Below are 12,164 nucleotides of genomic sequence, written 5' to 3'. Positions count from 1 at the left end.
TGCTGATGGACTTTTCTGCAACTGAATACAAGTTACAGCCTGATCCTCAGTTCTGACTTGGGCAATGGAAGTTTTGCCAGAGTCTGAAGTGCAGGAGGGGGCCCATAGTGCAGCTGTTACACGGATGGGATAGTTTCAGATGTAATCTGAGTAGCGATGCTCAGACCATAGCCAAGGCTCTCTTGTGCTAGTCAGGAAAAATGACTTAATTAGCCTGATTTTCATAAATACTCGGCACCCACAGGTCTCACTGAGAGCAAAGGAGAATTCCCTCCCCACCCCCACTGAGAACTGTGATGGTCACAGCACACACAGAAGTTAGACACAAACATATATACTCTTGCTGGAAGGTTGCAGCGTTACACAACTTTATCTCTGAATCCAGAACCTTAAGACGCAAGAACCCACAACAGAGATGGGGTGGGGTGCAGGGGAGGGCTGCTCCCTAAGGCAGTGAGCAGAAATTATCCCACCTTGCTTTACGTTGCCTTGTCTATATAGGAACAGTTAGTGCGTGGCAGGCTGGGGTGTAAATCCACCTTGCACTAGCCTGCTGTGCGCTAACTGGCTGTGTGCACTCTGCAGCCAGGCACTAAAAGTTCCCTTGTGCACATTGATCTGTTCCCATTTCCAAGTGGGGTAGATCAAAGCACACTATGGAATTGTTAGTGCATGTAGTAGGGCTCACACAGACAGTTAGTGCACAGGCAGATTTACACCCCAGCTCTGTCCCTGTCCCTGTCGACAAGCCCTGATTCTGCTCACATGCTTTCCTACAGAGCCCTCTAGCCTGCAAACAGGATCTGGAAACACCCCACTCTTAAAGTGATAGTTGCAATTCCAACACAGTCCTCACTATACCACTACCACAAAGGAGCGTTCCCTCTCCCAGCCCCAATAAGAAGAATGATGATTGCTGAGTCCTGAGCTGTTATGAAAATCTGGCCAATGGCGTCCCAGCCTGCAAGGTGCTAAACACCCTCAGCTCCTACTGGAGTCGACGGGTACATCTACACTGTAATTAGGACCTGCAGCTGGCCCCTGCCAACAGACTCAGCCTCTCTGGGCTCGGGCTAAGGGGCTGTTTAATTGCAGTGGAAACTTTCTGGCTCAAGCTGAAGCTCAGGCTCTGGGACCTTCTCACCTTGCAGTGACCTAGAGCCTCGTCTCCAGCCCAAGCCCAAACGTCTACACCACAGTTTAACAGCACCTTAGCCCGAGTGAGCTGGCACGGGCCAACTGCAGGTTTTGAATTGCAGTGCAGACACGTTCAAAGAGAACTGAGGTTGCTCGGGACTTTCCAAGAAGTGCAGCACCTTGAAGGTTCAGGCCAATAAACAGGAGACACAATGACAAATACTCTCTGCCCATGTCTGCAGCATCCCAGTCTATCCATGTGCGGCTGGGACGGGCACTGACCTGCTATGGAAATCACTGACTCTCTCTCCTGGTTGAGAAGGAGGGTCCTGACACAGCAGGACACTTTCTGGTTGGACTCTTCTGTTAGAACAATGGCAATCTCTGCTTGAAACAGGCCATTGGCCTCTGGGGATATTTTTTCAGAGACTGATTGTAAAATCTTCCCCTGGAGGTCTCTCCACTGAGCCTTGGGCTCTGGGTACCATCCAGCTGATCGACACACCACCCGGATCCCTCCGTCCTGATGTCCCTCCACAGAGATGGCAGGAGCAGAGCCCAAACCTACAGAAGAAATAAATGAACTTGTGACAATCCTTCAGTGCCCAGTAATGAGCCAAACATTTTATTACACCATTATCAAAACCCATTTCCCATTAAATTAATAATCAAATGTGAGTCCATGAGTGCGGCTGGAGCACCCATGGAGTAGGCATGTATGGAGAGAGGGAGAGAAACAGGGTGTGTGTGTCTGTAGCTCCTAACAAGAGAAGCAGCTGAGAACCTGTCCGAAGCCCGGGAGGGACAGAGTAGCTGACTGGGGACACCCAGGACAGGAGCCAGGAGAAGCATTGTGACGGGAAGGAATCACCTGAGCACAAACCGGAACCGGAACCAGTATCCCTGTCACCCAGAGCTGTATGGGGCCCTGAGTACTGGGGCCTGTGATCTTGCATTGGGAATAAAGAGGGAGGCTGCAGCCAGGTAAGTGGGGAGGTGGTCGCTCTGTGTGGCTTTGCAGAGAGTGGCAGAATAGGGCACCAGAGGGGTTTGTTGGGGAGAGTTCACTGGCACTAAAGACGACCAGGATACCAAAGATGACCAGGATACCCAAGACTCATTGCTGAGCTGGAACTCGACTCAGAGTTCAGGAGTCCTGGGCAGACGCAGTGCTTGGCATCTACCCTTTTATGTTGTGGTACCACTGGGGCCTCGTGCTGGATCTCAGCCTGTTTTATCCTCAACCCCCATATTCCCCGTTGTTTTTCTATCTTCATCCCTCTGTAAATAAATATTTCCCCTTCCTATATTCGTTGTGCTATTCCGGTGTGTGTGCGTTTATCCCAGAGGATTTCGAAGAGGTGCCCCTGGGACAGGGATGACTCATGCCTGCCGGCAGTGGGAGAGCACAGAGTGAGGGCAGCTGCCTTCAGCAGTATTATTAAGCATGTTCAGTACAACCCAGGCAGCAAATCTCGGGGAGCATGTGACCCCGCATGCTCCCTGACACATCACTTGCGGCCTGGGGTGGAAGGGAATTACCCTGCTGTGCTCCAGAGCGCGCCTGTTCCTGGCAAGTATAAGAGGGGTAGCCATGTTAGTCTGGATCTGTAAAAAGCAACAAGTAGTCCTGTGGCACCTTATAGACTAACAGATGTATTGGAGCATAATGCAAACTGGACACCCTATTGCAATAATGCTCCAATACGTCTGTTAGTCTATAAGGTGCCACAGGACTCTGTTGCTTGTTCCGGGCCGGAGCCGCTCTGCAGAGCAGACTCCATCTCGGCCACAGGGGCTCTATAGTTACATATTAGTTCCTAACAAATACTCGTCAATGCAGAATGATGGTTGCCCGGCAGGGCCTTGTGCCTTCCCAAAATGCAGAGAGTGGCTAAACTTAAACATCTGAAACCCAAAAGATACAAAGTAACGGCTCACTATGCCCCAGCCCTGCCACCTTAACTCTGCCTCCTGGGCTGGCAACAGGCACTGGGCACGGTTCAGTGAGGGTGGTGCCGTAATACACAGGCATGAGGAAGGGCTGTGAGAAGGTGCCATTGCTGGTGTTGTGTTTCTTGGATTTGTTTTCCAGCATCTCTCTGCCCTCACTCCCACTGCCTTCCCCGTGTTTGGAGTCACTGTAGTGACTGGTGGAGGGATTCATTCGAGCAGGCTGGCAGAGCTGTCACTGTGGTATGAGGAGAGGGATCACATTTGCCTCATTTCAGTGCTGAGGTCTGTAGTGCACAGAGGTGTCTTATTCCCATGGGGATTGTCAGCCGTCTGGTGTTTGCTGCACCTGACCATAGGCGGCAGGTTTGTATAATTTTTGGTGGGGCCCAAAATGGTGGTGTCCCCCGCTCCCGCCAGGGGCGGCTCTAGAAATTCCACCACCCCAAGCAGGGTGGCGCGCCGCGCCGCTTGCGCCGCCCTTCCCCGGTCCCGCGGCCGGGGCAGAAGTGCCTGCAGACGGTCCTGTGGTCCCGCGGCTCCGGTGGAGCATCCGCAGGCATGCCTGCGGGAGCTCTGTCCGAGCCACAGGACCAGCGCACCCGTCGCAGTCATGCCTGCGGCAGGTCCGCTCCTCCCGGGGCTCCTGTGGACCTCCTGCAGGCATGACTGCGGAAGGTCCGCCGGAGCCAAATGCCGCCCTGCCAGGACAATGCCGCCCCATGCGCCTGCTTGGCGCGCTGGGGTCTGGAGCCGGCCCTGGCTCCCGCCCTGTAAGCCGATATAAAATGAAGCTACAATGCATCAGTGCCACAAGATTACAAGGGTCAATTAAAAGTGGAAAGTCAGAAGCAGGACTTGCCTACTTCAATATACAGTATTATATTTTGTTGCACCTGTTGTGATGAAGTGGGAATGTCCTTAATATTTTCTCTGAATACTGAGTGGGTGCCTCAGTTTCCCCTGCAAGATGCCAACTGAAGGTGTTGGGGACAAAGATCAGGTGGCCTCCTTGTCCGGAAGAGACACAGAGGCCAGAGGAGGGAGTGTCAGTTTGGAGCTGGCTGGGGAAATGGGGAGAGACCCAGAATTTGGTTCTGGGCTCCCCACCCCCCAAGATGGACCTGACAGAGGGGTTCTGTTTTCTGTACCTACAAGCTCTGTTTAAACTGTGTTCCCGTCATCTAATAAATCTTCTGTTTTACTGTCTGGCTGAGAGTCACATCTGACTGCAGAGTTGGGGTGCAGGGACCTCTGGTTGCCCCAGGACCAGCCTGGGCAGACTCACTGTGGAAAGTGCATGATGTGGAAGGGCATGCTGAATGGTCCGAGGTCAGACCCAGGAAGGTGTAAGCTTCTTGCCCTGGAGACAGTTTGCTCCGAGAGAGGAGGCTCCCCCAGAGTCCTGACTGACTTTGTATGGAGTTGTTCCAAAGCATCACAGCATCCCCTTCCACACCGTGCACTTCCCAGAAGTCCGCACAGGCACTGACACTCCCTCCTCCGGCCTTTGTCTCTTTTCCAGGCATTAGGAGGCCACCCGATCTCTCTGTTCTCCAACACCTTCAGTTGGCACCTCGCAGGGGAAACTGATTTGGGAGAAATGAAGTAAAAGCTGCCCAAACCGAGCTTGAGCACTCCTGAATTTTGAGGTGTTCAAATCTGGAAGGCAGGTGCTGGGGGTGGGAGAGGGCTGTGGGCTCCATGGGGGAGCATGGCAGCAACTGTCTGGAGCTGCACAGAGCCAGATACGCTGGTCTGAGTGGCACAGTAAGCGGTTTGGGGGTTGGAGAAGGGGTAGGGAGTTCCGGGGGGCAGTCAAGGGACAAGGAGCAGGGGTTGGATGGGGCAGAGGTACGGAGGGGCAGTCAGGGGACAGGCAGCAATTGGATAGGCATGGGAGTCCAGAAGGTTTATCAGGGGACAGGTAGAGGGTTCTGGGGGAAGTTGGGTGGGGTCTCAGGAGGGCAGTTGGGGACAAGGAGAAGGGAGGCTTAAATAGGGGCTGGGATCCCAAGGGGCAGTTAGGGGCAGGGGTCTCAGGAGGGTAATCGGGGATAAGGACCAGTGGTGCTTAGATAGGGGGTGGGGGTCCTGGGGAGCAGTTGGGGCAAGGGTCTGGGGAGGGGGCAATCAGCGGCCCGGGGCTGGGATTCAATGGGCTCTGGGCTGCTGGCAGCTGCGGGGAGCCCGGAGCCCTATAAATCCCAGCCCCCGCCCCCGCTGGGAATCAAATGCCTCTGGGCTCCCTGCCCCTGCAAGAGCGGGGAGCCCAGAGCCCTCTGACTCCCGGCCGTGGCTGGGATTTAAAGGGCTCAGGGCTCCCCGCGCTTGCAGGCAGCCCAGAGCCCTCTGATTCCCTGCCGCGGCTGGGATTTAAAAGGCTCTGGGCTCCCCGCTCTTGCAGGCAGCCCAGAGCCCTCTGACTCCCGGCCGCGGCTGGGATTTAAAGGGCTCTGGGCTCCCCGCCGCAGCGGGCAGCGCAGAGCCCTCTGATTCCCAGCCGCGGCTGGGATTTAAAAGGCTCTGGGCTCCCCGCTCTTGCAGGCAGCCCAGAGCCCTCTGATTCCCGGCGGCGGCTGGGATTTAAAGGGCTCTGGGCTCCCCGCTCTTGCAGGCAGCCCAGAGCCCTCTGATTCCCGGCCGCGGCTGGGATTTAAAGGGCTCTGGGCTCCCCGCGCTTGCAGGCAGCCCAGAGCCCTCTGATTCCCGGCCGCGGCTGGGATTTAAAAGGCTCTGGGCTCCCCGCTCTTGCAGGCAGCCCAGAGCCCTCTGACTCCCGGCCGCGGCTGGGATTTAAAGGGCTCTGGGCTCCCCGCTCTTGCAGGCAGCCCAGAGCCCTCTGACTCCCGGCCGCGGCTGGGATTTAAAGGGCTCTGGGCTTCCCGCGGCTGCGGGCAGTGCAGAGCCCTCTGATTCCCGGCCGCGGCTGGGATTTAAAAGGGGCGAAACCTAGCTCCAACTATTGGTGGAGCAGAGCCCCTGACTGTAAATATTCCTGGGGCTAAAGCCCCAGGAGCCCATATAAGTCGGCGCCCATGCACCTGACCTAAACTTCATGTCATGGTTACAGAACTAGCTGCATCTGTTCCCTTCTGGTCTGTCTGGCAGCACCTTTAGGCATCAGGCCACTTGCCTTCACCTGTCCTGGGGGGAATTCCTCAACTCTCCCACTCTTAGACAAGGCACAGGGCTACTGGACCCTGTGCATCAAGCACTGTTACCCTGTGGGTGCCAGACACCAGCCAAGATCAATCCCAGCTGGTGGCATCAGTGCGGGGAGGATCAGCCATTGTTTGGCGCCAGGTGTGCACAAAAAAGTTGTAATAACCACAACATGTTAATATCAGCTGCCCTTTCAGGGGTGTTTGTGTATCTCATTAACTTCTTGCTCTAATGACCTCAAATTTTGCTCACTAACCTCACCCCAGAGTCACAGAAATTTTCAAGACAATCTGAGTATGTGTGTGGATTTTAGAACCCACAGAAAAAATAGCCCTAAACAGTAAATTAGAATCAACCTTAACCAGAGCAGAGCTACCCCCACCATAATGAGAAAAATCAGGTGTCATCTCACAATGAACCCTCTGACTCCACTTATTACCCTGTTGAAGATGTCAAAGTATCAGAACAAGTCACTGACCTGCCACCTGCAGTTCCAAAAAAGCATCCTTATAAGAGGCACTGGACTGAAAAAAACATTTGTATTGTCCATTGTCGGAGGGTTGGATATCGCGTATTCTCAGGGAAACACTCCCATTCTTGATGTCGTCTTTCAAGAGCTCAGTTCTTCCTCGATATTCCGGCATCTGATCTCCATACTGATCCTGCCCATCACGGTACAGGTGCACGACTGCAGAGAACTCGGATCGGAACCATCTCAGTTCCATGTTCTCAGCGCTCATCCTGGGGGAGAGGTGGCAGGGCAGGATGGCCTCACCACCTAGGGAGGCAGTAATTGGACGGTCAGGTCCAGTCACTGTGAACTCTGCTGTGAAATGTACAATGAAAAATTGAAGTTAAATTGGCGAGGGGCTGGGGGTGGCATTAACTGAGCAGTAAAATACACAGTAAGAGAGTGCCTTGTGTTAGAAGTGAACACTCCATACCCAGGCAGTGCCCTAGATATGTCTATGAGTGCAGAGAGTCACAGGCTTGGGGTAACTGCACCTCTGGCCCCCTCTGTGGTCTGCTCAAGGAATGTCCCCTTAGGTCTCAGGCCTCCAGCTATCACTTCTCCATGGGCAGTAACCCACATCCCTCTCCCTCTGCACGGGGGTTTTAGGCTTGCAGCCCCCTTCAATTAACTGGTTTTCCCAGCAGGCCTGACCAAAGACCAGCACCTGCGTTTTGCTGTCACTCCCAGGGCTATGAACAGTGTGTGCCAGCGGCTACCAGTAATGAAACAGCTCTTCCAAAGCAGAGAACATTGAAGGATAAAAGCCTGACAGAAAACGTAGCATAAACCAATCAAAGATCTGAACCTGTTATACCAAAGGATTCTCATTTGGCACATGGGACTCACTGGTAGGGTCCAAAGTCTTTCAAAACTTTCTCTCAGGGTTTGTTCTTTTAGTTAACAAGTCACATCAGTTTGTAGCCCAAGATCCCAGGCCTCCGACCAGTTTAAATCGAGGGTTTATACCAAAAATCTTTGTTCTCTTGGGCTTCTGAGACCTGCCCTGAACTAGTTTAAGTAATTTCCCCCGGGGGTGGTACTTCTCTGGAGCTGTTATCTGTCCCAGCAGTAACTACCCGCCATGGTTCGTAGATACTGGAGGAGGTGGGGTAACCCTCCCCCTTGGAGTAGTTTACAATCCTGAGCCCACAAAGGCACATATAGCACAGGGGTTCTCAAACTTCATTGCACCATGATCCCCTTCTGACAACAAAAATTGCTACACGACCCCAGGACGGGGGAACCAAATTCCGAGCCCAAGCCCCACCACCCTGGCTTTAGGGGGCAAAGCGAAAGCCCAAGGGCTTCAGCTCCAGTCAGGGAGGCCTGTAACCTGAGCCCCACCACCCAGGGCTGGAGCCATTGGGCTTTGGCTTTAGCCCAGGCAGTGGGCCTCGGGCTTCAGCTTTGGACCCGGGCAGTGGGGCTCAGGGTCTGGCTCTGATTGGTGAGGCTTGGGCTTGGCTTTGGCCCTCAGCAACTCTAATGCCAGCCCTGGCGACCCCATTAAAACAGGGTCGTGACCCACAGTTTGAGAATTGCTGATATAGCACATAAGATACTATTTATAAAGGGGACACAAAGACACACAGAATATTCATAGTCCCCAAAATACCATGTGTGGTTGCAATAACTGTCACATAGAGTACCCGTGTGAGTGTTATACACTGTCCATATTTTCTCTGACTAGGGCTCTGACGTCTCATAGGCACCTTGGGTATAATGGATATTGGGGGTCTGGTTCACTGATACACAAGGACCTTTCATGCTGCTGAAGTGCCGGGGCCTCTGCAACTAGTGTAGGGATGGTGCAAGGGTCTGCAAGGTGTAAAGATGTGAAAATAGCTCCTCACTATGCAGGGAAAGTTAGAGCTCAGATAACAGAGAGAGGGGAGGAGGCAGATAGAAAAGAGCATTGGGCAGAGAACCAGCCGTTGTGGAACTGCACAGAAAGGGGGGTCTCAGGGCAGAGACTCAGCATCAGGAGAGACAGAGAGAGCAGGTTCAATAAGCAGGATGGAAACCACAGCAGGAGGGAACCAAAATGCCGGAGTAGCTGTGCAGGCAGCCCCAGGGGTGGAGTGGGTCACTATAAGGCCTTCACCAATGGCATAGAATAAAGAAGACAGCAAATATCCTCACATCCTCACTGAGACATGAGGTTTAGCTCTCAGCCCTAGTCAGATGTACCTAGTGCAGTATGAACGGCTTGTGTGTTTTCCACTCATAACCAGAGAGTTGGGGAGTCATGACTCTTTGGGGCTGAAGAGTCTGATCAGTGACTGATACAGTCCGGCAGTGCAGTGTAAAGGAATTGGGTAGTGTCCCTTTAAATAGTTTGGGAGCCCCATAACGATGCTCACCATGTTCTATGTCTTAGAAGCCGCCAGTCAGAGCAGCAGTGTGTGTGTAGCTAGGCCTGACAAGATTGCCTATAGGTAGCAAACATGGCTACTGGGGACCCAGCAGTGCCCTGGGGTTTCTCCACGTTGCTGGTTGTGGGCAGGTTGAGCAGACGTGGTTTACAAGACAAAGCAGTGATGTGAGATGGTCGGTGATGACCAGTAACAGCAGCAAACCCAGCGAGGAGGCCGGAGCTCCTACCTGACGTCAGCCTGTGAACCTGTAGAGCGAGGCAGAGAGCGATGTAGCCGGGCAGAGCGGAGCTCACTGTGAAGCCGGGGGAGAACGAGGGAACCTTCCTCATCATCAAGTATCAGAGGGGTAGCCGTGTTAGTCTGGATCTGTAAAAGCAACAAAGAATCCTGTGGCACCTTATAGACTAACAGACGTTCTGCAGCATGAGCTTTCGTGGGTGAATACCCACTTGCATCTGAAGAAGTGGGTATTCACCCACGAAAGCTCATGCTGCAGAACGTCTGTTAGTCTATAAGGTGCCACAGGATTCTTTGTTGCTTCCTCATCATCGTAGCTGGGTCTCGGGAACAGGGGAGATAACAAACTAGACGGCGAATGAGTGGGATGCAGTGACAGTACTACGGGACAGTGGGGAGGAGGTAACAAGCCTAACATACACCAGAAGGGAAGGGATTTCCCCCACAGTCCTCATCTGCCCTGGTTCTGAGCAGGGTCAGATGTCACTGTGCCAGCAGCCAGCTCATACCATCTTCACACCATGGCTGGCACCCGTGGAGCTGTCTGGTCTTATTTAGATTTAATACACTCTCGAGAGCAGGGACGGTCCCTCACTACTAGTCTGTACGGTGCCCGGCACAATGGGATCCCCATCTTGATTGGGGCATTTAGATACTCCCATAGAATGGGACATATTAAGGAAAACAAGCCAGTGCAGGCAAGGCCACTGAATGCAGTATGAATTGCTGTGGGAAAAAGTGTCTCCATCTCCCAACCACACCTGTCCCACAGAATCACAGATTATTAGGGTTGGAAGGGACCTCAGGAGATCATCTAGTCCAACCCCCTGCTCAAAGCAGGACCAATCCCCACTTCCCTAAATGGCCCCCTCAAGGATTGAACTCTTAACCCTGGGTTTAGCAGGCCAATGCTCAAACCACTGAGCTATCCCTCCCCTCAGGTGAAGGACCTCTGGGGATTTCCCAAGGAGCAGTTCAGTCCCTGGCCCTGATGATTTTGCATGTGAGTGACCCACCCTCATTGCCTCCAGCATTGGTGCAATGTCAGGATTGAATTCTAAGCAGGCTCACCACGTCTCTGTGCCCCTGGGATCTGCAACATTTAAACCGCTCTAAGGATACGTCTCCACTGCAAGCTTCCCTATGGGGCAGACAGACATGCTAGCTCTGCTGGAACTAGCATGCTAAACGCAGCCGTGTAGCTTTGGTAGCCCAGGCATCAGCTCAGGTTACCTGCCAGGATCACGGTGGGGATGTACTTGGGCAGCTAGCTCGAGCGGCTACCCACGCTACATTGCTGTTTTTATTGCTCTATCTTGAGCACAAAGAACAGGAGTATTTGTGGCACTTTAGAGACTAACACATTTATTTGAGCATAAGCTTTCATGGACTAAAGCCCACTTCCTCAGATGCATGCAGTGGAAAATACAGTAGGAAGCATGCATGCATCCACTGCATGCATCTGAGGAAGTGGGCTTTAGCCCACGAAAGCTTATGCACAAATAAATTTGTTAGTATCTAAGGTGCCACAAATACTCGTCGTTCTTTTTGCTGATACCGACTAACATGGCTACTCCCCTGAAACCTGTCTCGAGCACGTGTCTGTCTGTTTAGAGGGGTAATTGCACCGCCCAGCTGCAGTGCAGATGTATCCTTAGAGACAGAGAGCTTTAGACTCACGCTGCACCCAGCCATGCGACTCCCGCCAGGCTGTGCGGTGGCGTAAAATCCTCCCAGGAACCAGGCTGTGCCTGTAACTTCCCATACACTGGGACAACCACCAGGGCCAGTGTTGCCCACAGAGCGGCCAGCGTTGGCCCGGAAGGAAACCTGACCAGGGCTCCAGGTCACAGACTTGTGGCCTCCTCCCACTGACAGAGCTCTAGGGGGAGGTGAAGCACCCCCTGCCCTGGCAGGCACCCATGGGCGGGCGGGGGAGGGGTGACAGTGGTAACAGCACCTTCCTTCTCTCGCGGCAATGGCCTTGCAGACTCGGGTGGGGCTGGGAGGGATTAACTGAATCTGGACCAAGGGCTTTCTAGTCTTTCACCCCCTCCCTCTGGAACTTCAGTTTAGTGATAATAACAAAGGCGGGGCGGGGGAGGAGAGAAACACAAACACACACACACACACACACCTGTCACAAAGGGAGCCCAGCTCTGTGCCAGCGTCCCAGTCTGTGTTCAGACGAACAGAGAAATCTCTGAGTTTGCAGGGACATTCCCACAGCCAGGTTGACATTCAGAGTCAGGAGGTGCCAGTTTCTCCCGAGAGTCCCTTCAGTGAGGCCCATTGGTGCTAACAGCCCATCTGAAGGGACCTCAGTGCCATGTGTCCGGAGATCTCAGACAGAGCCGTGCAGTTGGGGATCCGGAGCCTGGAGCTCCCCTCCCTGCTGAATCACAGAAAGAAGCGTTGAAGCTTTGAATCAGAAAAGGTTCCACAAAATTCTACAAAGCAATAGAACATCCTAGGAGGTTAGTGACAAACGAGCCACAGAAGGAAAACCTGAAACATTTCACTTCAAACATTAGATTTTTCTTTTATCGTTAACAACAAACACAGCTCCCGAGTCTGGTGCCCCCCCCAGCCTGGCACCCAGGCAGTCACCTCGGTTACGTGCCCCTAAATCCAGCCCTGGTCCCCATGTCACTTACCGAGGCTGCAGACGCAGTTCCACACACGGGTCACGGAGCCGGAGGGTTTGAGACCCGACCCGTCATCGTTACTTGTGTGACATTTGTAGCTGAATTGATGGGACCGAGCCCCCCTGCCTGGGC

The 12,164-nt window shown here is 53.4% G+C and overlaps 1 protein-coding gene across 1 annotated transcript in view; it reads right to left on the bottom strand.

The window, feature by feature from the left end:
• The window catches only part of LOC120383986 (butyrophilin subfamily 1 member A1-like), a 27,806-nt gene extending 15,642 nt beyond the window's left edge, over nt 1-12,164 (bottom strand). Inside the window, exons 1-6 of the mRNA XM_039502321.1 lie at nt 12,042-12,164; nt 11,522-11,776; nt 9,689-9,707; nt 9,374-9,471; nt 6,734-7,081; nt 1,420-1,701 (exon numbers count right to left, since the gene is read on the bottom strand). Coding sequence (XP_039358255.1) covers nt 1,420-1,701; nt 6,734-7,081; nt 9,374-9,471; nt 9,689-9,696 — 736 coding nt within the window. The 5' untranslated portion in view covers nt 9,697-9,707; nt 11,522-11,776; nt 12,042-12,164. The remainder of the gene's footprint in view (nt 1-1,419; nt 1,702-6,733; nt 7,082-9,373; nt 9,472-9,688; nt 9,708-11,521; nt 11,777-12,041) is intronic.

The sequence above is a fragment of the Mauremys reevesii genome, linkage group 15, assembly GCF_016161935.1.
Source record: "Mauremys reevesii isolate NIE-2019 linkage group 15, ASM1616193v1, whole genome shotgun sequence".
In the NCBI taxonomy this organism is placed as follows: Eukaryota; Metazoa; Chordata; order Testudines; family Geoemydidae; genus Mauremys; species Mauremys reevesii.
The sequence above is the reverse complement of the archived record's forward strand: the minus strand, read 5'-3'. Positions and strand labels throughout refer to the sequence as shown.